The following is a 26,360-nucleotide window of genomic DNA, read 5'->3' as shown; positions in this document are numbered from 1 at the left end:
TCCTCCCTCATAGTGCCAACCCCCCCCCCCCCCCCCCCCCCCAATAGTGATATAAATTTTTGAGAGAGAGAACAGAAATTCCACTGCGCGTGAGCAGAAGTCAGATTCGAGAGGGTGGGAACTCGCTGGTCACACATTCATCCTCAATTGCAGCACTGTTTTCCTCTCTCGAGGAGCAATTTCCTCTGAGTATGTGCTCACAAGAGATTATTTGTGCGCTCACAGTTAACATTTATGTGTGTGAAATAATATAATATGTCTGAATGCATGTTTTATCTTTCAAGTGCTTATGGCACTGATCTGATGCCATATTGTGGCATCATACTGAAGAAGACTTGAGGCTGTAATTGCTGCCAAAGGTGCATCAACAACATATTGAGCAAAGGGTGTGAATGTGCATGTGATTTCTTAGTTTTTAATTTTTGGGAAATTTGGGGGGAAACAAAAACTTTTTCATTATGGGGTGTTGTGAGTAGAATTTTGAGGGAAATTTTTTTATTTATTTTTAATAAGGCTGTAACATAACAAAATGTGGAAAAAGTTAAGCGATGATTTGAATTCTAACAATGTTTTAATGCGACTTGGGATATAAAATATGAACTTACCATTTAAGCCTCTTGTCAGCTGCAGCTACATGCTCTGTAGCTTGCTATTTTGCCCATGTCATCAGTACTTTAAATGTGCCCAAAACCTTTGCAAAGCAGTGCATTCCACAATAGCTGAATTTTCTCCCGTTGATGACACTGGAACATATAAGAGCATTGCAGTGGCACCAGCATGTGGATCCTTACAAAGAGCATGTTGAACAAACCAATACTGCATAATGCATTTGGAATTTAAACATTGTTAGTGGCATAACTGATTTCCCATATTTGGCATCAGAAATACAACAAATGTCAGTGAACAAGTATAAACAGAGCCCAGGTCAGGCCACACATACTTACGACTCCGAGTGTCATATTTCTGAGAAGCCTCATCAACACAGACCAATGAGAAGTGTCCCTCGAATCACACCAGGTACCAGCACTGAGAGGCATGCCCCCCCCCCCCGCCCTAAATCAGAGACGCCTTAAATCCGGCTGGTGCAGCCAGTTTCAAACACATGCACGCTGCACGCCGACTCTTACATTCTGATATAAACAGCTTTAATACTATGACTCACCAAGTTTGCTATGAGATGAAGAGCATGCGTCTTCTGCAGTTTATTTTCACTGTTTCATCTCTAACTCTGTCAAATGCACAAGATGTGTTCTTGTCAGGGACCTCCTGCTTCAGATCCAGTGAAACTAAGGAGGGACAGACTCACGTCATGTTTTTGCGGGAGGAGCTGCGTGGAATCCACTCCTTGTATCTCACCCTGTGGTCTGCAGAAAAGCAACTTGTTACATGTGAAGTGAAAAGTAATCCAACTGTTACAGAAAGTTACTACCGCACACTTTGTGAGAGAAGTGGCTCTCAAGGTCAAGAGGTCACCCGAAGCTTTAATATCAGCATGCTGCTGGCACCAGACGGACCCTGTGCACCAGAATCTTCTCCTGTGCTGAAGACTATCAGCCACCTGAGCAGTGATGGGACAGAGAGAAAAACTCGGACTAAACGCACAATATTTCCAGGAACACTTTGGTGCGGCAATGGCCACAGGGCCAGGACATATGAACAGTTAGGTAAGATACTCAATCTGCATGAAACAACATACAGCGCTATGGCATATCTATCAAAGCAGGCTAGCATCTTCATAATACAATGACAACTCCACAGAGCATAATGTCTCCAATTTGAATGCATGTTTGAACAAGATAAGGTATGATTGGAATACAAACTAGAAAAACACTTGTTACAAAGCATGTATCATAGTATTGTAACTGGTGATGCAACAGACAAAGGTTACACTAAGCACAGTTTCTCCAATGACAACCACAGAAGCTGATAACTCCAGAGTTGGCTTGGTGTTTTGGTGGCTTCCCTCACTAACCTCCTAGCAACCAATTTTGTTTCATCAAGTGAAACAAAATTCCTGACATAAAATGTATGGTGAATACAGTTATTGGCATCCATTGATGAATTAGCAGTAAATCATCACTTTTACATCCAGTTTTCTTTCGACAAGTCAGGGGATGGATACAGGAACATTTCCAAATCACTGAATATGTCTTGGATGTCATTTACATCAGTCTTTAAGAAATACAAACAGCATGGTACTTAATGGCAACTCTGTCTGGAGGAGGTAGTTCTCAAAAACTGAGTGACTGTGCAAGAAGGAGACTAGTGAGGGAAGCCACCAAGACACCCAACTCTGTCGAAGTTATAGGCTTCTGTGGCTGTGACTGGAGTAATTGTGCATAGTGCAACTTTTGTCTGTTGCACCACCACTCACAGCCTCATAGTGACATGGAGCAGAGAAAGCAGGATTTTCATACAATAAAACAGATCAAATCTAATCTTGTAGCTCTCATGTACCTTCTGGCAAAGTGTAGCTGAAATTTCGCATCTTTTTAAGAAAATCCTTTTTTGTGTCACTCCACTATGAAACTGTATAACTGGTGATGCAACAGTTAAAAGTTACACTGTGCACATTTTCTCCAGTTGCAGCCACAAAAGCCTATGAGTTCTTCAGAGTTGTCTGGGTGTCTTGGTGGCTTTCCTCACACATTTCCGTTTTGCATGGTCACCTATTTTTTGAGAACTGCATCGATCCTCCAGACAGATTTACCACACAGTACCATACTGTTTGTATTTCTTAAAGACTGATGTAAATGAAGTCCAAGACATATTCAGTGACTTGGAAATGTTCATGTATCCATCCCCTGCATGTGCACTTGCTCTTTCATTTTCGAAATGTCTGCCAGATCTCATTGAAGAAATTTATGATATTTGCCATGGAGTGCCCACAAATTAAATACATCACTAAAAAGTAAAAAACAAACACTGTCATTTTATGACATACCACAGAAATAATGGTGCTTTATAATAAAGGTATTTCAGTACAAAGTCAATTTTGTGGAAAATCAAAAGGGACCAAACACACACTTTACTTCTGAACTAAAGATTAATGAAGGAAACATGTTTCCATGCCAAGTGGTTACTCTAATCAAATGTTGTTGCGCACAGGAATGTTTGAGAATACGGACAAATGCTGCCGTGAGCATGACCACTGCAAGCACATAATCTCCGCCTTCTCTGTGAAATACGGAGTCCTCAATCCAAACTTCTTCACAATCTCACACTGCGACTGTGATGAAAGGTAAGCTTCAGCATGCTTGACTCCAGGAAAAGTTCTGCAAACAATAATTCATTCCTTTCCCGCTGCCTCACTGATCTGGCCACGACCCAGAGCTGCTCCAAGACTGACTTCTGATTCTCAGCAGAATTTATGTCAGAGCTTTCAGCTGTCTAAAGGCAGGATCAAAGGAGCATGGACTGTGTCACAATACCAACAGATACTACAGAAACTGATGTACAGGAGCTGAGAAGACCTGAAACCACACAATAATAAGGAGTAATAATAAATGCAGAACTTCAGTCAGGATAACTGTTTAAAGTCCTAACAGTAAACAGAAGAAAACATGCTGCTCACCATTTTCTGTGTCACGAGCACTTCATACCGCATTCACAGTCAATTATTTAAAGCCACAGGGATTCCGGGGGCTTGTAGGTTTCCAGCTGTGTTTGCAGCCAGTATTGTTGACAGGTGCAGGTGTAGCATGTTTAACATCCAAATGAGGAGGTGTTACTGTATGAAAGAGGAAGAACAAGTCCTATATAGTCCTATCGATGTATAGTCCTATCGCTGGTGCCGATGCTTATCTCTGGATTCTGTAGCGTCAAGCGGATGAGTCTACAATTCCCCCTGGATGGGATTCCAGTGCTGATGGAGGTTACATCCCCAGCCAAGGCCGGTACCCATTTACAGCTGGGTAGACTGAGACAATGTAGATTAACTGTCAATTGCCCAAGGACACAGACAGGTAGCATGATAGGGCAGGGAAAAAGTTAAAACAATTTTTTTTGAAGTGTGCTACCTTTTTCCAGAGTCAAATGTGATGTCCTTAAATGACTTTTGTAGAGAAGCTTGAATCTTTGACTGGACTGGGTTGCTTGACGCGAGGACGTTTCGCTTCAAATCACAGAAGCTTCCTCAGCTAAAATTCTTGCTCTGGTGGTCTGACTTCTGTCTTGACTCTTGTAGAGAAGAATAATCAAGAAGTCACAAAAGCTGGAGTTTTAAACCTAACCAGACCCCTCCTACCGAGAGGCAGACTGCTATAGGCTAGTGACTAAACAATAGCTCTAATTAGCACCTATTGTGCTCTAGTTAGCACCCTCCTAATGACAGGGCAGCTGTCCCTCCTAATGATGGGACGGACCCTCTCCTGATGACGTGAATGACTCATTACCATGAACAAAAGACTGAAACTGCTTTGACCTGTGTACCCCATTGTAAACAGGGGATAAAGCGTGTCTCAGACCCCCTCCCCGGTTAAGGCTGGGTTTCAAAGTTTCACAAAGAATGCCTCCTTGACCCCTCTCTCAAACCATTTCTTCTCTCTGGCTAATATTTTAACTTCCTTATTCTCAAACGTGTGGTTAGTGTCTTTAAGGTGGAGATGAACTGCAGACTAAGGTCCACTGGTGCCCTCTCTGCGGTGCTGGTATAGCCTTTTGTGTAAAGGTTGCTTAGTCTCACCTATGTAGTGTTCGTTACAGTTTTCCAGACATCTGATAGAATACACTACATTGCTCTGTTTGTAACTAGGGATCCTGTCCTTAGGGTGAACTAATTTCTGTCTCAAGGTGTTAACCAGTTTAAAGTAAACTGGGATTTTGTGCCGTCTGACGATCCTCTGTAGTTTTTCCCCTACTCCTGCTAAATAAGGGACAGACACTCTTCTTCTTGTCTCTGTCTCCTGTCTATCTGGTCTCTTTGTTCTCTGGGACATCTGCACTTTGTCCAGGGACCATCGTGGGTACCCACATACTGTGAGCGCTTTCCGGACAAGTTGTTGTTCTTTAGCCCTTCCCTCTGCAGTTGTGGGCACCTGTAGGGCTCTGTGTTGAAGCGTCCTGATCACCCCGAGCTTGTGTTCAAGGGAGTGGTTTGAGCCAAAGAGCAGATATTGGTCAGTGTGAGTTGGTTTTCTGTAAACCCCTGTCTGGAGCTGCCTGTTCTCTCCAATCGTAACATCACAGTCCAAGAAGGCTAAATGGTTGTTTCTGGCTTCTGATCAGGACACTTCAACACAGAGCCCTACAGGTGCCCACAACTGCAGAGGGAAGGGCTAAAGAACAACAACTTGTCCGGAAAGCCCTCACAGTATGTGGGTACCCTCGATGGTCCCTGAACAAAGTGCAGACGTCCCAGAGAACAAAGAGACCAGATAGACAGGAGACAGAGACAAGAAGAAGAGGAGTCTCTCTCCCTTATTTAGCAGGAGTAGGGGAAAAACTACAGAGGATCGTCAGACAGCACAAAATCCCAGTTTACTTTAAACCGGTTAACACCTTGAGACAGAAATTAGTTCACCCTAAGGACAGGATCCCTAGTTACAAACAGAGCAATGTAGTGTATTCTATCAGATGTCAGGAAAACTGTAACGAACACTACATAGGTGAGACTAAGCAACCTTTACACAAAAGGCTATGCTAGCACCGCAGAGAGGGCGCCAGTGGACCTCAGTCTGCAGTTCATCTCCACCTTAAAGACACTAACCACACGTTTGAGGACAAGGAAGTTAAAATATTAGCCAGAGAGAAGAAATGGTTTGAGAGAGGGGTCAAGGAGGCATTCTTTGTGAAATGTTTGAAACCCAGCCTTAACCGGGGAGGGGGTCTGAGACACGCTTTATCCCCTGTTTACAATGCTTTGACTCAGGTCAAAGCAGTTTCAGTCTTTTGTTCATGGTATTGAGTCATTCACGTCATCAGCAGAGTCATCAAGGGAGCCATCAGGAGAGGGTCCGTCCCATCATTAGGAGGGACAGCTGCCCTGTCATTAGGAGGGTGCTAACTAGAGCACAATAGGTGCTAATTAGAGCTATTGTTTAGTCACTAGCCTATAGCAGTCTGCCTCTCGGTAGGAGGGGTCTGGTTAGGTTTAAAACTCCAGCTTTTGTGACTTCTTGATTATTCTTCTCTACAAGAGTCAAGACAGAAGCACAGAAACATTAAATGACTTTTGTCAAACCAATCATCCAAAACCACAAGGTATTTGATTTACAATTATACAATCAATAAAACAATGATATAATAATATGTAATATAGTAAATATATAACAAGACAAGACAAGCTTTTCAAAGGGATATAGGTTGGCACTTATTGCACTTGATGTTTTTTTTTACAAACAGTCTTCCTGTTTTATGTCTTTCTTACAGTAGCGTAGTCTTTGGCTTTTGCCCATAGAGTCTCCATAGGCTGAAACCAGCCTGTGAATGATCCAAGTCAGCCTGGAACTCCACAATCCGTACCAATATTTGCAGGCTTCATTCACTTTATTTGCACCACATCCTGAAAGGGTTTTATGAGTGTGATACCTATTCATTACACTACAAACTGTAGAAACAGGCACTGTAAGATCTATGGTGATTGCATTGTACCTTTGGAATTATGTTTTTTTTTTTTACTATAGCATGTCTGACAGCTCTCATGTCTTAGGCATTGTGAATAAAAATCTCAAAAAAAAATTTGCGCAACAAAACTTTCATTTGTTGGTTAATTCAGGTTGTGTGAACAACTGAATACAGGCATGTCTTATTTGTTTAGTATTTTGTTTGAGGAACTAATTTAAATCTTCAAATGGGTGCCAATACATCTGTTTTTTTACATTTTTTAAAAATAATATTAGGCATTAAATATTCTATTTATATACAAGTTGCTTCTTTTGCTTTTATTTATGAAGATACTCGAACTACAACCCATATTATACAAGTGATTTGTTTGTGAGAAATACTTTTTTGAAAAGTTTCTTAGAAAGTTTATCAGTTAGTTCAGTAGCCTTCTGGGAGTTAAAATCTCCATACACTCACAATAGCAACAGAATAATTAACAAGCTATTTTTTAAAACCATTAATATGCTTGTGGTACTAAACATCTGAAGACAAACTCAGTTTCCCTTTTCTAATTTAACAGTTTATATCAAGATGTTTCAGACTTAGAAGAGAACTAGTGATGGTGAATGTGGTGCACATTAACTAGTCCTTATAGTATTTTAATATCACCAGCAATATATGTAGCAAGCAATCATATAATGTGTAACAGTGTTAATAACTACACTATGCAATTTTAAGGTTCAGAAATTTTTTTTTTTAGAAACCTACTGCTAAGCACCCTATTTTTTACCTAAGTATTTTCTGTTGTAATTTTTTTTTTTTTTTTTTAAACAGATTTTTTTGTCACATGACACAGTGGTTAAAGATGAGTATAACACAGAGATGTTATGACTAACATTCTTTTAACATTACAACAGTTGTTAAAAAGCAAACTTGCCCTCTAAGTAGAAGTATGGTACAAAAGCTTTAGTCAGTCAAGAACGTAAATGAAAATGCAATATTTTTGATTTGTGACACCTCCCCTCCCCCATCCACCCCAAGTGAGAAAGGAAAATCTGATTTGATCTGATTTCTTCTATCAATTACATGTTACGAACCCAGTTAAAATAAATAAATAAATAGACCATACTTTCTAGATGAACTGGCTAGTACACACAAAGACAGTTGTGGATAATCACTACAATCACTTTATTAGAAAGTCTCAGATAAAACACTCCAGTTTTACTGTAAATTACACAAACCATTTTTACATACTTATATGTAATATTGTGGCAGTTTTGAATAATTCCTCAAAGCTTTAGGTACATCAAAGGTTCCAAAGTTTTTGCATACTTCTGTGTATTGAAGAATATTGTGTTTAATTACAGAATGGAGGCCCGTTGTCTTTTAGAAGAGGTATGTGCACATAGATACCTCCATCAGGTTTTTTTTTTTCTTTTAAATTTTGTTGTTAGTTGGCATTGACGTAGACTCGCCTCTGCAGATGGAGACGTCGGTAACATTTGATGCAGAAACATGAGTCAGCCCTGTTTGATTGAGCTCAGACAGGATTGGTCACAGTTTTACAATTTGTCTGATTTTTTTTTTTATAGTCCAAGGTATTCAGGAATTCTACAGCAGTTAAGTCTTTGTTGGTGCTGAGTCACCCATCAGCACCCGATGTATAAATGACTCACTATAACTGCTGAGGTTATTTACCCACCTTACTTTCACTTTAATTGGTCTGCCTGATACTTTTGCCTGGCACTGCTTTGTGATTGGTTGGCATTTTCTCTCACTAGGTTCCGAGAGTGCCTTCTTGGTGTCAATGATGCCATCTCCAACATGGTGGGCTACAGCTTCTTCAACATCATCAAGGCTCCCTGCTTTGAGCTCACACAGCAGAAGCGCTGCACACAGATGGACTGGCAGGGGATGTAAGTGACATACTGCTGTTTAGAGCCACATTATTATGTTACCTATTTAAACGAACACTTTACCAAGTCAAACTCCTGAAACGAGACATTTGCAAAGCAGCAAATGGAGCACTGCAGGAAATAACATTGCATTGTCCTGTTTGTGTACCTCGTCTTGCTGTGCTGTCTGCAGTAACTGTGATGAAAGTACATGAAGTTCCACACAACTGCACATAGTTTTTCAGGTGCAGAGCCAAAGATTTCCTAAGAAACTTTAGGGTGCAGTAAGTATCCCCAAAAATTTACTGGAGTAAGTCAGACTAAGACTTTATGGGACACAGAATACAACACTGACTTGCCATTTGTAGTCACGATGTTTGGTAACAGCTCTTTGTCGTTTGGTTGTTTTTTGAGCCATCAGGTTGTTGCAGCCACTGGACTCTATATGTATATGGTTGCTTAGCTGCAGCACTTCTCTCCTTGTATCTTTTTTCATGCCATTGACATCGTGCTTGCTCAGGGGGTGAGTAAAGTTAGACGTCTTGTGAAGTGCCTTGGGGTGACTCATGTTGTGATTTGGTGCTCTATATAATAAACTGAACTGAAGATGGGACATGCAGAGAAGGTTGCATTGTTAAGCCAAATCTTTTGAGGAAATCCTAACCATAGCCCCGCCTGCAGTTCCTGGTGAACAAAAATGGAACCAGGTGCAGGGTGATATTCACGGATCAGCACTCACCACCTTCGGGATGAAGACCATCAAGAACGGATGTTGGTTTGAAGTCAACTCCTGCAAGATGACCACTGTCACTGAAGCTCCATGAGACAGTCCCTCAGAGAAACAACCCCGCACATGCTTTGAATGGCAAGAATCAAAGCACATCACATTGCCAGGTGGTGCGCCAAGAAATACTGGCAGCAACTCAGCAAAAACATCCAGCCTGTATTTACCACAGGCTAGGCTGAATTGATGCATGACGGTAACAACAAAGCCCCAGGTCCAAGCCATAATAACACAGCAACCCTGAAATCCTGAACCTGCAAAGTGAGCACTGATGAGGGAAAGCAAACAGAACAATAAGTAGAGCATTACAAGCAGGAACACCACTACTGTCAGATCAGCTGTTAATGCCTGTCATGGATCCTACTACGTCTGACGTGTGCAAATAATTTGAAGGCTTGTCCTCTGATGAAGCCTCTGGCAATGACAGGAGCCTGCCAAGACCTGATTCATCTTGGCAAGAGTTCACTATCGCAGCATTGCCATGAGCCTCTGTGTCTATGCTGGAAGGAGGGAACTGTACCGCAAAGCACACATGACGCAAACATGGTCATCCTGTATCAAAGTAAACCAATAATTAAAATGTGAAGGGAGCCGCTACAACATTTACAGCATCAAGTGCCTCCTCGATACTGCTGGCAAACTCTTCTTCTGCATCTCATTAGTCTTCCTCCAAAAGTTGGAAAATTGTTCTGAGTGTCAGTGTAGCTTTTGCATTGACCCGCCCACCTGTTCACTGCATGACACTGAAGACATCAGACAAGAATTATCATTCATGAATATCTTTCTGTGATGTGCTACCACAGTGTGGTTTCACTGAAATCCACCAACTGGTTTAGCAGATGCACTTACAAGATTGATGGACAGACAGACAGAATGAGTCCAATATATCCCACAGATGTTTGTTTGTAGAGTGAATACTGATAAAGTTATGTAAAATCATCTACAACGTGCTGTCTGATAATAATGCCATCCTCACCACATGCCACAAGAACATATTGGATGTTATTTGATGCAGATGAACATGGATCGAGTCCAACTGATTTTTTTTTAAAGCAGCGCATTAGTGATTTTTTTGTGTGTGTATTGTTCTAGAGTACTTTAATTGAGTTTAGGTTGTTTAGTGTGTTGATTCCTGGGAAAGCCCAATGTAAATTATTATTAACTAGAAGCACTCGGAGAGCGCAAACCTCCACCAAGACCATAGGGTCACTGACATCACATGGAATACCCTTTGGCAAAGAGACTTATTCCACATCATTTCACGCAGAGGGTTAAACCCTTAGTATCTTCAGCAAATGTATTTATAAAAAGAAACTACATGAACTACTCCCCCTCGAACTGCCACCTTATCGTGGTGGGGGAGTTTGCGTTCCCGGGTGATCCTAGGAGCTACGTTGTCAGGGGCTTCGTGCCCCTGGTAGGGTCTCCCATGGCAAACAGGTCCTAGGTGACGGGCCAGACTAAGGGCAGTTCAAAAGCTCCAATGACCGACACGAAATCAAGGGCCGAGACGTCACCCGGTATGGCGGAGCTGGGGCCCCACCCTGGAGCCAGGCCTGGGGTTGGGGCTCGCGCGCGAGTGCCTGATGGTCGGGCCTTAGCCCACGGGGCTCAGCCCGAAAGAGCAATGTGGGCCCACCCTCCTGTGGGTTCACCACCTGCAGAGGGGGCCATGGGGGTCGGATGCAGAGAGGACTGGGTGGCAGTCGAGGGCGGGTGGCCTGGCGGCCCGGTCCACGCTCACAGTCTCTGGCTGTTGGGACGTGGAACATCACCTCGCTGGGGGGAAGGAGCCTGAGCTTGTGCGGGAGGTTGACAGGTACCAACTAGAGATAGTCGGGCTCACCTTCACACACAGGGTGAATCTACTGAAAGGATGAAAATGGCAGCAGCAAGGTGCAGCAGCTCGGCAGGTGCTGCTGCTACTTCTTTGCAAAAAACGCCTAGGAAGCCGCCTGGTTGCTCTGCTTTATTCGGGAATGGGAACATAAAGCCTTTCTTTTCAAGTAACATCAAAATTAAACATCTACTTCGTGCTTTAAACGTGGCTTTGTACATGGTGGCTATCATCGCCACACAATTGTTTGATGGCTGGCTAGCTGCGTGGCAACACTCAGCTGCGCTCCCACTGGAGGAATATGCTACACCGGTGCCACACGCTGTCCCGCTGGATACGTGGAGCCAGTATGTTCTGTTTAATCACGTCTTGGATCAAGGAAAAGCGCTTGTCCCGTGTACACATCATCAGCGCGGTCCGAAGACATCGCTGATGCGCGACACATCTAACCGGGGTAGTGCTACTCTCTTCTGCATCGTTCTTTTACTTTGTGGAGATGTGCACCTAAATCCTGGCCCCGTGGATCCACTTGTGGCTCCAGTGAAACAGCACCAGGTAGACACCGCTCTGCATCCGCCTATTCCTGACGCTATGCTCCCTCTGCCCTCAGGATTACGAGGTAACACAAAGTTTGACAAAAACGCAGACGAACATTACTGCTCTGCGACCTACAAACACGTTACAGGCGATTGTGATTCGCAGACAAAAGGAGACTAAACTTTTCCAAACAGTCAATCATGCCCGCGTGCTGTGGAATCCTCACAATAAACCAAAACGCATTTTCGGGGGACATATTAACATACGGAGCGTTATATCCAAGACTGAGCAGACTGAACATTTATTAACGGACTCAAACTTGGACTACCTCTGCCTCACAGAGACATGGTTGTCCTACAACCCCGTTATCTGCTTTCACTGTTCCTGGATATAAAACATATAGAAGTGACAGGGGGGGGGGGGGGGGGGGGGGGGGGGTTTGATATATGTTAAGGATGGTATTCAAAGCAATGAAATTAATATTAAAAACTGATACAATAGAATGTGTAGGAGTTTCAATTACACTTTCTTCTGAAATGTCCTTTGTTGTGATTGTCATTTATTGCCCCCAAATGCCAAAAACATATTTTATACAGAGTTATTTAAAATGCTTAAAATGTTTGAAGAGAAAGAGATCCTATTAATGGGGGATATGAATATAAACTGGGCAGATAAAACACGTAAAAAGAATCTTAAAGAAATCATGAAATCATTCCAGATGAGACAAATAATTAAACCCACAAGGATAACAAAAACTTCCCAAACACTTATAGATTTAATTTTTACAAAAAAACAGAAAGGATAGTGAAAACATAATTTATTAACTGGATTATCTGATCATAATCTCACATTGGTTGCCAGAAAATTAAATAAAACCAGATTTAGGGACCAAATTCAACTAAAAACCAACCAAAGTATATCTTTCATTTCAAAGAAGGATCTGTCTCTATTGGAAAATGATCTAAAGCAAACAAACTGGGATGATATAACAGAAAATAAATCATGTGAGAAAGCGTGTAATGATTTAATATTAATTTTAAAAAATATTTTATTAAAATACATAAAGACAAAAAAAACAAAAAAAAAACAAGGTTTGCTGTGGTTCAATAGTGACCTCTGGGAATTTAAGAAAAGAGATGCCTCACTTAAAAAGTTTATCAAAACTAGATTAACCTCCGATCAATTAATATATCAAAGTCTGAGAAACAAGGTCACAACATTACTTAGAAAAGCAAAGGCAAATTTCTTTCTTAATCTAATTAAAGATGCAAAAGGGAATAGTAAATTGTTGTGGAGAAGTATTGACAAATTTCTTGGAAATGAAAAAACACTCAACATGACCTACAGCTAAAAATAGATGATAGTACCAAAAATGATGATGCAACACTAGCAATGTTTTTCAATGAATATTTTATTAATTCTGTTCAGAGACTGGCTCAGTTGTTTCCAGCACCTTGCCTTTCCACCCTCCATCTGTATCTGCCTTTAGTTTGATACCTGTTAATGATGCAAAGGTGGAAAGGCTTATTGGGCAACTCAATAATAGCAAAGCAAAAGATCTATATGGCTTAGATAATGCCTTTCTAAAAACAAACAAGGAAAGTCTAACACCAGTGTTGACTAAATTAATTAATCAGTCTATTAGAGACGTTATCTTTCCTGATGTACTAAAAACTGGTATCGTCACGCCAATACATAAGTCTGGAGACAAACTAGAGGTCAGTAATTACCGGCCAATCACCATCCTACCTGTCATCTCTAAAGTGTATGAAAAGGTAGTAGCAGAGCAATTAATTACACACGTCGAAACCAAATCTCTTTTAAATCATTTTCAATTTGATTTCAGAAAAAATACTCAGAGACAGCTTGCTCCTACTTCCTTGAAGAAATTAAAACAAATTTAGATCATGGAGGTGTAGTGGGAGCTGTGTTTCTGGACCTGCGAAAGGCTTTCGATACTGTTTCTCACAGTGTCTTAATAAGGAAATTATCAAATTTTGAACTGTCTAATCAGACAATAAATTGGATTGCATCATACCTAAGTGGCAGGAAATGTGTTTGAGTAAATCACACATTGTCCCCTTTAAAAGACTGCACTATGGGAGTTCCGCAGGGTTCCATTTTAGGGCCGCTGCTTTTTAGTTTATACATTAATGATCTATTGGTGTGTGACATTAACATCATTATGTATGCGGACGATACTGTCCTGTTTAGTCACGGAAAGAACATGACAGAAGTGGCCACAAAATTAACAGGAGAATTGAAAAAGGTTGCTGCCTGGCTACAAAATTGCTGTCTCACACTAAATGTTGACAAAATGGTTGCAATGTACTTTACAAACAGACAAAAACCTTTAAATCAACCAGACATCCATATAAATGGGAAAAAATAAAAAATGTAAACAACTTCACCTACTTGGGCATTACCCTTAACCCAACCTTGACTTTTAAAAATCATGTCAAGAAATTGTGTAATTCTTTAAAATTTAATTTGGCAAATTTTAGGTACATTCGAGGATCTCTTACTATTGAGGCATCACATATGTATTTTAATTCTATGATTCTCTCACGCCTTCTGTATTGCACGACTAGTTGGTCGCAGGCCAGTAAATCAGTTCTAAAGCCACTTGAATCAATGTTCAAAAGGGCAACAAAAATTCATGATAGGAAATCCAGACAATATCATCATTGTCTTATTCTTTCTAAGTATGATTTTCTAAATTTTGATAATCTAATAATACATACAAATATCTGTCTACTCTTTAAAATCATCTATGATATGGCTGCTCCTCCCCTAAGAAGGTTTGTCACATTGTGCTCAGAAAGAACAACTCGAGCTACAATGGCGACCTCTAGAGGAGAGTGCAGCATCGCTAAATGTAGGACCTCTTTTGCCAAATCTGCCTTTTCTGTTGTTGCCTCTAGTCAGTGGAATATCTTACCAAACGACAACCAGTCCCAGCAGAAGACTGCCCCTCCCTGAGCCTGGTTCTGCTGGAGGTTTCTTCCTGTTAAAAGGGAGTTTTTCCTTCCCACTGTAGCCAAGTGCTTGCTCACAGGGGGTCGTTTTGACCGTTGGGGTTTTACATCATTATTGTATGGCCTTGCCTTACAATATAAAGCGCCTTGGGGCAACTGTTTGTTGTGATTTGGCGCTATATAAATAAAAAATTGATTGATTGATTGACATACACATATATACATACATACACACACACACACATATATATACATACATACATATATACACACATATATATATATATATATATGATGAGTGTGAAGAAAGTGGTATCTTTTGTATATGTCTGTGAACTGGTAAAATGTTGAAAGTTTTTATGAATGGTATATTTGAGGGGCGAGGTATGATATGTTTACAGTATGAATAGTCTTTGTGCTAAATGGATTTTCTTCTCACTTACAAACTGTCACTCACAGTTAGACATCAACCTGTCTAGGGACTACAGGTGGAAATTAGTATTTTTGAAATAACCTGGCACAATGCATCTTTCCTGTTTTTTAGGTCAGTGCATTATTGTGCACTGTCCCTGAGAAATATAATCATACCATACCATAGCTTGGGCTCTGGTACCCAACTCCTGGAGAGGGGCTGGATGCTCCACTTTTCTGCCGCTGCTCACGGGGAGAGGTGGTGAGCTGGGGTAGCATTGCTTATTGCTCCCCAGCTCAGTCGCCATGTGTTGGAGTTCACCCAAGTGAACGAGAGGGTCATGTCCCTACGCCTTCGGGTTGGGGACAGGTCTCTCACTGTTGTCACTCAGCCTATGGGCCAAGCAGCAGTGCAGAGTACCCAACCTTCTTGGAGTCTCTGGGAGGGGTACTAGATAGTGCTCAGACCAGGGACTCCATTGTTCTCCTGGGGGACTTCAGCGCCCACGTGGGCAGCGACAGTGAGACCTGGAGGGGCATGATTGGGAAGCACGGCCTCCCCGATCTGAACACGAGTGGTGTTCAGTTGTTGGACTTCTGTGCTAGCCACAGTTTGTCCATCAGGAACACCATGTTCAAGCACAGGGGTGTCCATAAGTACACGTGGCACCAGGACACCCTGAGCTGGAGGTCGATGATCGACTTTGTAGTCGTATCATCTGGCCACATGTCTCGGACACTCGGGTAAAGAGAGAGGCAGAGCTGTCGACTGATCACCACCTGGTTGTGAGTTGGATCTGCTGGGAGGGGAGGAAGTCTGTCAGACGTGGCAGGCCCAAACGTATCGTGAGGGTCTGCTGGGAACGACTGGCGGAACCCTCTGTCAGCAAGGTCTTTAACTCCCACCTCTGGGAGAGCTTCTCCCAGATCCCGGGGGAGGTTGGAGACATGGAGTCCGAGTGGACCATGTTCTCCACCTCCACTGTCGATGCGGCCGCCTGCAGCTGTGGTCGCAAGGTCTCTGGTGCCTGTCGCGGCTGCAATCCCCGAACCTGGTGGTGGACGCCGGAAGTAAGGGATGCCGTCAAGCTGAAGAAGGAGTCATACTTGTCTTTGTTGGTAGGTGGGACCCTGGAGGCAGCTGACAGGTACCAGCAGGCCAAGCGTACTGCAGCCTGTGCAGTCGCAGAGGCAAAAACTCAGGTCTGGGAGGTCAGCCTTGAAGAAATTCTGGCAAACCATCCAACGCCTCAGGAGGCGGAAGCAGCTCTCCGCCAACACTGTCTATAGTGCGGGTGGGGAGCTGTTGACCCTGACTGGGGATGTTGTTGGTCGATGGAAGGAATACTTCAAGGATCTCCTCAATCCCATCGTCACGTCTTCCGAAGAGGAAGCAGAGACTGGGGACTCAGAGGCGGACTCATCCATCACCCAGGCCGCAGTCACCGAGGTGGTCAGAAAGCTCCTTGGTGTCAAGGCTCCTGGGGTGGATGAAATCCGTCCTGAGTACCTTAAGTCTCTGGATGTTGTGGGACTGCCTTGGTTGATACATCTCTGCAACATCGCGTGGTGGTCGGGGACAGTACCCCTGGATTGGCAGACCAGGGTGGTGGTCCCTCTGTTTAAGAAGGGGGACCGGAGGGTGTGTTCCAACTACAGGGGATCACACTCCTCAGCCTCCCTGGTAAGGTCTACTCCAGGGTGCTGAAGAGGAGCATTCGACCGATAGTCAAACCTTGGATTCAGGAGGAGCAGTGTGGTTTTCGTCCTGGTCGCGGCACACTGGACCAGCTCTACACCCTCCATGAGGTGCTCGAGGGTTCATGGGAGTTCGCCCAACCAGTCCACATGTGCTTTGTGGATCTGGAGAAGGCGTTTGACCATGTCCCTCGAGGCGCCCTGTGGGGGGTGCTCCGGGAGTACGGGGTCCGGGGTTCTTTGCTAAGGGCTATCCGGTCCCTGTATGACCGCAGCAGGAGCTTGGTTCACATTGCCGGTAGTAAGTCAAACCTGCTTCCAGTGCACGTTGGCCTCCACCAGGGCTGCCCTTTGTCACCGGTTCTGTTCATTACCTTTATGGACAGAATTTATAGGCGCAGCCAGGGTGTAGAGGGGGTCTGGTTTGGGAACCACAGAATCTCACCTCTGCTGTTTGTGGATGATGTGGTCCTGTTGGCTTCGTCAAACCAGGACCTTCATTGTGCACTGGGGCGGTTTGCAGCCGAGTATGAAGCGTCCGGGATAAAGATCAGCACCTTCAAATCCGAGGCCATGGTTCTCCACCGGAAAAAGGTGCCTTGCCCTCTTCAGGTCGGTGGGGTGTCCTTGCCTCAGGTGGAGGAGTTTAAGTATCTCGGGGTCTTGTTCATGAGTGAGGGACGGATGGAGCGTGAGATCGATAGACGGATCGGTGCAGCGTCTGCAGTGATGCGGTCGCTGTATCGGACCGTCGTAGTGAAGAGAGAGTTGACTAGTGGGGCAAAGCTCTCGATTTATCGATCGATCTACGTTCCGACCCTCACCTATGGTCATGAGATTTGGCTCATGACCGAAAGAACAAGATCGCGAATACAAGAGGCCGAGATGAGTTTCCTCCGCAGGGTGACTGGGCGCTTCCTTAGAGATAGGGTGAGGAGCTCATTCACTCGGGAGGAGCTCGGAGTCGAGCCGCTGCTCCTCCACGTTGAAAGGAGCCAGCTGAGGTGGCTCGGGCATCTTTTCCGGATGCCCCCTGGACGCCTCGCTGGAGAGGTGTTCCGGGCACATCCAAATGGGAGGTCGTCCCAGGGAAGACCCAGATCACGCTGGAGGGACTACGTCTCTCAGCTGGTTTGGGAACGCCTCGGGGTTCCCCTGGAGGAGCCGGGGGAGGTGTGTATGGATCGGGAGGTCTGGGCGGCTTTGCTTGAGCTGCTGCCCCCACAACCCAACCTAGGATAAGCGGAAGAAAATGGATGGATGGAACTACATGAACTACACAAGTTTTTTTTATTTTCTAATAACAAGTTTATTCAGTGAGGAGAGACAAATGAAGTTCATGAAGTTGGATGCAAAAATGTTGAAATTGGCCCAATCCTGCAATGATAAAGAATCCTTAAAAAAATTATTGGATCCGGATTGTGTTCCAGATCATTACCAAAATTTAATGACTTCCAGGTTAGGCCAAGATACACCCCTGGTAAAAATTTAATTGAAATCCGTTGAGGATTTTTTGAGTAATCCTGCTAACAAACCAACCAACCAACAAACGGACGCAACCGAAAACATAACCTCCTTGGCGGAGGTAATAGTAAATGTGCGATTTTTCGGTGTGTGAGGCACACTGACTGGAGTTGTCAGTTAGTCAAGTTCCCAGAAACCTCTCTAATTAAAATAAACAAATAAATAAAAATAAAACCTAAAAGCTAACAGCACTCTAACCATGGTAGTATGTGTCACCTTGGTACTCACATGCTCAGGTAGATTAGTGGGATAGGAGTTGGATCACCAAAATGTAGACCTGCATTTGATTCCAACATTTCATCTGGATTGTCCGAGTCCATCTTGCCTGGGGATGTAATTTATGACCTCCTCACCCAGATGGAGTCAAGGCCTCTCACTATGGTATCCTGGAATAAAAACTGGAACCTCTGGGCCTATAAAGGACATACTTATTCTAGCAGCCTGAAATCAACATACAATGAAATCTTTCAAAGATTAAAAAATAAATAAACAACTTTAAACAAAATCTGCATCTTGGCATTGATCTGGTTAATCATTTAGGATCACAATAACAGCCAACCTTTTTCAAACTTTTGAAATCAATCACATTAGTTACTTTTACCATCATATCTAACCTCAAAGGTGAAGCTAATGAATGTTTTAGTATGGCACATTACAAGAGCAGTAAAGTGTTTTTAAAGAGGTTCTGTCTGTGATTATAACATGCTTATTTTTTATCATTTATAGGTGCCAGATATCCAAAGAGGCACCACATGCCATCTTCAAACACCTCGGGGCTTACCACACACCTCACACAGTAAGCAAGTACAAGGACAAGAAGGACAGCATCAATTCAGAGAGCAACAAGGACCCCCGTGTAACAGAAGCTCCGACAGTCAGCCCAACACAGTCAACCAAAAGCCCACGTCGATGCAGCACCAGAGATGGACCCAGAGGAGACACTTTCTACCCAAAAAAGGCAAAGGGGAAAGGATGCAAAACAGGCAGGAAAGCTCAAAAAGCTCCAAAACCAGCGAATACCACGACTCCAGAATTACAGCCAAATACAACATTGATGCACAGGATGCCAACGTTTTCATTAGAAAAGAACACATCTATGTTAAACACACTGAAAAACCTCACACCAATGTCAAATAAGAAAAGACTGGAGAAAAAGAAGGATATAAGAAAGGGCCTGTCAGCTCATCCCACTGTGAAAAGCCAAAACCAGTCGCAGCGATTCACAAAACCATTTCCACAAATAGCACCTACAACACAAAGCATCACAACGTCACCACAGCGATCAGCAGGCTACAGACACCGACCCACAACCAGCACAGCAGTGCCCAAAACCACAAAAAGTCACCAAACAAAAGCTCCAAAGCAGAATCGCTGCTGTGAACCTGCCGTAAGAGGGAATGTATTCCGGCGACATTGTAACAGCTGTCTGGAAAACACAACAACAAACACACCGCCCATAGCTACACATTCATTACACATAAAGGGAACAGCAGCTCAGTCTTTGAGTCTCAGTATGACAACAGAACGGCCCAAATACAAGCCTTTGAAGAAACTCTCGACTCCAGCAGCTTCTGCGATGCCTGTCATCGCTCAGCGAAACACAGGACTTTTAATGAAAGCACCAGCAACTCATCTAAAAGATGGAAAGACAACAAAGGAGACAGATTCACATCTACTACAGAATCCCACAAGCCAGGAACCAAAAATAAACCACCAAAGCAGAGCCCGCTGCTCTGACTCCATGAAAAGCCGGAATCAAACACATAATGCTCCACGTAACATGACAGGTGAGAGCCGGCAGCTACTGACACCATCACTTCTTTTGTCAAGCAGTGTACGAAGCCCCTGCTCGCAGCGCCAGACACACTGCATACAAAGTCAAAGCACTCAGCAAGAAATCATGTACTAAAACTCAAACCCACAAGGCTTTTAATGCCAGTACAATCAGTACAGTGAATGTGTTGTGAAGGTGTCGTAGTACGGACCCACAACAGGGGGCGCAAATGAACGGACAATGACTAAACCAAAAGGTAACAATTTAATGTTGTGACACTACACAACGAAAAGACACAGAAAATATGCACAGTCAATTAGCACCAGGTGACGTGTGGCAGGCTCGAAGATAGGAGACCCCCCCGACGAGAGAGAAGCCGTACTCCACACGGCTTCCACCACCAACGGTCTGAAGAACACCGGAGCCGCCAAGTCCCGAGTCCCCAGGTGGCCTCTGTTCCCGGCTGTCGACCCTGGTACTGCTGGCAGAAAGCAAAAACAGGATGTGTGAGTGTGAGTCCGCACACTCAGTAATACACAGTCCAACACTGATGGGAGGGAGCACCTCCACCTCCAATCATACACTCAAGCAGCTCCTGTCAGTCACTTATCTGGAGGGAGTGGGAGGCGAAGACGTCGCGGTTCCCACAACACGCCACTCCAACAAAACTGTCCCACAGGAATAAACGGCTGCAAACAGAGATCAAAACGTGGATTAATCCAAATACTGCAGAGACGGATTACCTCAGGAATGGTAGTCGATTTCTCGGCGAGGAGGTGGAGTTGCAGTCCGGCTTTTATGGTGGTGATGATGATGAATGAGTGACAGCTGGGGCAGGGGATGAATGACAGCTGTCACTTCTTCTAGGTCTGGCGCCCTCTCGTGCTTGGAGCCCGCACTCCAAGCAGGGCGCCCTCTGGTGGTGGTGGGCCAGCAGTACCTCCTCTTCAGCGGCCCACACAACAGAATGATTCCAATGATACGACAATGAAATGTCCCATTGCTGTTGCATTTACACTACATTTACTTATACTTACTTATCAATACTGCAGATGATTTGCAGCAAAGTTTACACTAAAACGACTCTCAGCCGGTATCTCACGGCTTGGTGTCAATACAAATGAGGGTTAGGTTTAGCGTTAGGGTTAGAATGGCAGTAAATGTAAAACAAATTTTTCAAAGCCTGCAAAAACACACTCACGAATTGACATATTGTTGGTAACATCAACACAGTCTGCTGGCTGAGGAATAGGCAAATAATATGTAAAAAAAAAAAAATGTACAGATTATTTAGCATTCATTTTTATACATTTTTCATGAGAATAGGCTACCTGAAAGGTAACCACCCAAGCAACTAGTCTATCCCAAAATGAAAAACAGCCATCTACCCCCGACACCCATATCAAATGTTGACATCTCCTTGGCCTTTTCCATTTGCTGTGGTCCTCAGCACTGAGGCACCTACATATTGGATCTTTTCTAGAGAAATGCCTCGCGTGGCCAAAATGTCATAACTGACATTCCCTAAGTAACCTATTTGACACAAAGTCATTCCAGCCGCATGAAGAGGTCTCGTGCCAAAGACATCCAGTAATCACTTTAGGTCACTGGCTTATTGCCCACGCTGTTAAAATAACAAATGCACTTCAACTCATCTTTGTGCATTCCATGTGGATCTGCTACAAAATGTAAGGTACCTATTCTACCTCAAAATATTCCTGTTACTTATCAGTTTCAATCATTTCACTGTGTTTGAAGTCATATTGTGCAAAAATCACTTGTCATTTGCCTTTGACAGGTTTCATGCTAATGATCCACAAATAACAATCTGATCAGGTGGCTCACCATCTGTGGTCTAGTGACCTTTGGCCTGCTAACAGAGTAATCAAAGGAATGTATTCCTCCAAACCTACTCCTCATCCTGTCACAGTCATGGCAGGTGAGGGCTTGGTCCTGACAGATGCTTCTGCTGTGCTGTCCCTGAGAGCTGGTTATAAAGGGATGTTAGTAAGATGATCCTCCTACTACGATGTTAGCCATCTCTAGTCCTAGTCCAGCCACCAGGGTCCTGGTGGCTGATCCTGTTAACTGTGAAGCACACACGCAAAGTCTCTGACTTTTCCCCCAGTGAATTGTGGTGTTTGTCATGGATGCCTTCAGGTTTTTACACTCTCCAAAGCAAACATGGACTGGATGTTGGGTAGAGTTGTGGGTAGTGTGCCTTAATTGAGACAGTGGTGTCAACTCAGAACATGGTGCCATTTTGGTTCCAATTCCGCTGGACTACTGAATGAACCTTAAGGGCCCCTTCACACATAGTGTGAATTTGGTCGAATTACGGTGAGACAGCATGGAACAGTTCGAATTAGCAAACCACAAATCATCGCGCCAACGGGCAGGCATGTACGATCCCGACAGTTTTGTGCATGCTTGTGCACGAACACAGTGCGAGCAACTGGAGCATGTGTAACCACATTGCGCAGCTGCTGTGGAAAAAATAAAAACTGTTTCACATTGGTTCTTACGTATGGTTGGCCTTTTAATGCTTCTTAGAGATATGCCTGTAAGTGACTGTGATACCAAAATTAAGAAACACCATATGTGAATGGTCCTTTTTCTGCTCTTCCTCTTGGTTGCCGTGATTCATACACGTGTTGGGCTTCAAGTGTATCTTTGAATGTTCATGAGGTGTTTTGCATTGACAATTTGTGGTTGAATGTGGGCATGTGGAGGGTACAGTCACTCAAATGCATCGCGTGGCCAAAATGTCATAACTGACATTCCCTAAGTAACCTATTTGACACAAAGTCATTCCAGCCGCATGAAGAGGTCTCACTGGATTGACTCACTGGATTGGATTTCCATCTAATAAATATATGTAGTTCCAACTAAATTGAATTAAATTTTGCATGGATGTGCTTTTTTTTTAGTTGGGGCTACATATATTTATTATATGGAAATCCTGCACATAATTGAATGGAGTTCATCCAATGAATCATTTTTTTAGTATGAGGCAGATTTATGTGCGCACAATTTAAAGTAGTGTGCATGATAAAAATGCACCACTTTCACAGCTATCAATCATAACAGTTTTGTTTCAGATGTGTACAACCAGTTTTATAAGCCTGTTTTTTTTTTTTTTTTTGCTTGTTTTTTTGTGCATTTTTTGTATTTTCTTCGGACGTATACATTTAGTATGAATTCTGTGCAATGTTTTTAAATGAGGCCTCTGGTTCTTCCTGTCTTACTGTAAAGTTGTGAGACTTGGGATGCTAATTCGTGATCTTAGGTGGTTCTGTTGTGGCAATGTGTGGCACCAGTGCACACTCCCAGACCTGACAGCTCCTGTTGTCTCACTGTCAGCTGCAAAAGTAGGCGTAGATGAGTGCATAACTTCCTTGGCTTAGCAACAACACACAAAACAAACTATTACCATATTTCCTTAATTAAAAGCCCGGGGTTTATTTTTTCAAAACATGCTCAGACCCCGCACCAAAACGAAGCAGGCCTTTATTCAAGGCTGGCGATTATTAACAAAATGCTGCATGCTGCCTGCACTGTAATATGGTGTTAACTTTCAAGCATATGCCTGGGTGTGGTGAACCAAAGACAACCACTTTAGATCAGAGCCCCCAGCGGACCCTCCCGGAGCCTGACGTGCACCTGCTAAACGACTGTGACCACAAACGCTATGATTGGTCACTTTTCCGTTTTCACTCCTTCCTCTCCGTCATATTTAAAAGCTTTTGCCGTGCACACAGTGATTACATTGTGATCATGGCTCAAATAGAAGAATGTTTGGCAGAAAAATCTGCAAATACGACCAACTTTACAACATGGAGTCAGAAAACTACAAAGACGCTCAAATGACCTGCAATTCACGGAGGGAAACTGCACGTACCATAACCTTGGTTTGGAAGTTGATGATTGTATAAAAGAAGTGGAGCTCTCATGTTGCGTCCCTACTATTCCGACACTTCGACACCCACCAACGTGATGGAGAACTTTGAAAGGGTCACGTCCACATTGATGTCATTACGTGGCCATGGAGTTAGAGTTGTAGAATCATAACTCAGGCTTTAGGATTGGGCAGGTGTTTATTTTTTTCAGATGAAGTTTTCATCCAACCATTAAACGAGGCCAGCCCCTATTCAAGGTCAGGTGTTTAATCAAGGAAGCACAGTATAAACAGTTGGACAATGAGTCATTATAATAGCATAATATTTGTATTTTTAATACCTGCAAATGTTAAATTACTGCAACAATATCAGTTATGTTACTACAGTGATTTCAAGAGGCCCATAAACATTCCTACAGAATGATTCCACTTAGCAAAGAGCTACAGGCAAGAGGACTGGCGGGGGAATCACACACACACATACACACACACACACTACGCCAATGATCAATGTTTGTGTATTCTAAAGTTTAAACAGAGAACAATTGTTCAGCTTGGGCTGGTAATTATAACTATTAGAATATTAAATTGTAACGTGATGCAACATGTTGTCAAGGATACGCAGGCATTGACATAATTTGAACGATAATCTCCAACTATTTTAGGTCCTGCCAACAACCATCACCTGTGTGGAAGCCTAAAATATTTGGATGACTGCCAATACAAAATTCGCCCTTTGGAGATGAAGTACAAGTTAAAGAACATGGAATCAAAGCCAGTCTACCACTGTGACTGCACCAGCCGGTAACCAAGTGGAAACACGCCGCACGTAATCACACAACACTGACGAATAACCCAGTTACTCGTTTTATTTTTTCCTTTTACAAAGATAAATACAATATAGAACTTTAAAATATTAAATGTATTCCTTAAGGTTACAAGATAATCAGACTCTTGAATGAGTGTGAGAGCTGGCTCACATGCCATTTTATATTTTTTAGTGGGTCAGTAACTGCACGTTACATTCGGCCTTGACAGCATCACGTGCATACTGAGTGAGCCTCGACTGTGCAGCTGTGCACTCTGGTGATAAATTAACTTCACATTTTCCTGCTCTGCAGCTTGGCTCACCAGATTGAAAGCTTCGAGCGACCCGGTATTGTCGCAACGCTCCTGAAAGATTTCGTCTCCCAGTACTGCTTCAGACTCCCAGAGGAGAAAAACTGCGAGGACAGGAAAAGGTCTTTAAGCTACAGATAGCATTTTTTATGTAAATTTCAGAGAGCAGCAGCGTTAACTCATATTACTGTTTAACAGATTATATGGACTCGCTGGCTGATAATGTTGACACTTTTATGTTCTAGGTGTCTTGGAGGCATTGCTAAAGCTTCTGACCTACTTCAAGCACTTAAGAAGAAGGAGCAAAAAGAGACCACTGGAGCACAAAATTCCACCAATAGAAGAAAAAGAGGAACTCCTATTCGACTTTATAAGCGATGCCTGAGATTTGTTGCTGCAGGGGAGAGATGCTGACATCTTTCAGTACAGCTGGTGATACAACAGACTCAGGAAATGGTTCACAATTCATGAAGCAATATGTCTAACTTTATGATGGTGAAAAAACAGCAACATAGTAGTGAAGAACACGAGCACTTGAACATATAAGACACTTAATTATTCATTCCTTATTTCCATAACCGTGTTGAAAGTGCAGCTGTCACCTTTGTGCTCTGGAAGGTGATCAGTGCGTCAGCTTATGCCAAGATGTCACTGAATGAGAATCTGAATACATTTAAGCTAAATGGGTTTGTACCATCAGAAGTGTTCACTGCCCCCCCCCAAAAGAAATTGAGAAACCCCACATTAATATAACAACTAGCGCATTGCCCGTGGGGATCCACAGGCTCTAGATTGGGTAGTGTTGATAAAATAGGTAGCTGACTTTTTTTTTTTTTAAGGGTGGTAATAAATTGTTCAGTTTCTATAATGAGTTGTAATGGCGTGTGAGTCCAGAATGTTTTTAGAACCTTGGACCTCAACAGTTTGTAGAAGAACTCAACTCTTATTTCCTGTTATGTAATTTTTTAAATGTTAATTTACTGTCTTAATATATTTATGAATTGTTTAGATTCTTATCATATACACACACAATTATTATTATCATTATTATTTTGTTACTATTTCTATTTTGTCATTCAATTTATAAATGGACCACAATGGAAATAAGTGTTTTCACTTTCTTGTGTCATCCATGTATTTTTTAAGGTATTTACATTGAACTTAATAAATACAATCACGTACCCACGCTTTTACTATATAGATGATTTACCACCCCCTGGTGCAGTGGTGTGAGAGTCTAAAATGTAATTATCAACGTTGTTCAGTGTTGTTAGCTAGTAGTTTCTCCAAAAATATTAGTCTTGTCAATGTTCTGTTTTGGCGGTGTTTGTTCTTGACCCAAAATACATAAGCATACCAAAC

The 26,360-nt window shown here is 43.0% G+C and overlaps 1 protein-coding gene across 1 annotated transcript; it reads left to right on the top strand.

Moving 5' to 3' along the window:
* Positions 1-1,143: 1,143 nt before the first annotated feature.
* Positions 1,144-25,836, top strand: LOC117510230 (group 3 secretory phospholipase A2-like). Its single transcript, XM_034169859.1, has 7 exons — positions 1,144-1,664; positions 3,109-3,241; positions 8,325-8,459; positions 18,934-19,994; positions 24,545-24,683; positions 25,001-25,120; positions 25,244-25,836. Exons 1-7 carry the CDS (start codon positions 1,154-1,156, stop codon positions 25,410-25,412), a joined length of 2,268 nt encoding a protein of 755 aa, XP_034025750.1. The 5' UTR covers positions 1,144-1,153; the 3' UTR covers positions 25,413-25,836.
* The last annotated feature ends 524 nt before the right edge of the window (positions 25,837-26,360 follow it).

The sequence above is a fragment of the Thalassophryne amazonica genome, chromosome 5 (assembly GCF_902500255.1).
Source record: "Thalassophryne amazonica chromosome 5, fThaAma1.1, whole genome shotgun sequence".
NCBI classification, from domain to species: Eukaryota; Metazoa; Chordata; class Actinopteri; order Batrachoidiformes; family Batrachoididae; genus Thalassophryne; species Thalassophryne amazonica.
The sequence above is the reverse complement of the archived record's forward strand: the minus strand, read 5'-3'. Positions and strand labels throughout refer to the sequence as shown.

Bases quoted from the DNA above. Each gene is read 5' to 3' on its own strand.
- LOC117510230 (XM_034169859.1), top strand. From the start codon at position 1,154: ATGACTCACCAAGTTTGCTATGAGATGAAGAGCATGCGTCTTCTGCAG. The intron at 19,995-24,544 runs GTGAGAGCCGGC...CAACTATTTTAG, and splicing joins TGCTCCACGTAACATGACAG to GTCCTGCCAACAACCATCAC. The intron at 24,684-25,000 runs GTAACCAAGTGG...CCTGCTCTGCAG, and splicing joins CACTGTGACTGCACCAGCCG to CTTGGCTCACCAGATTGAAA.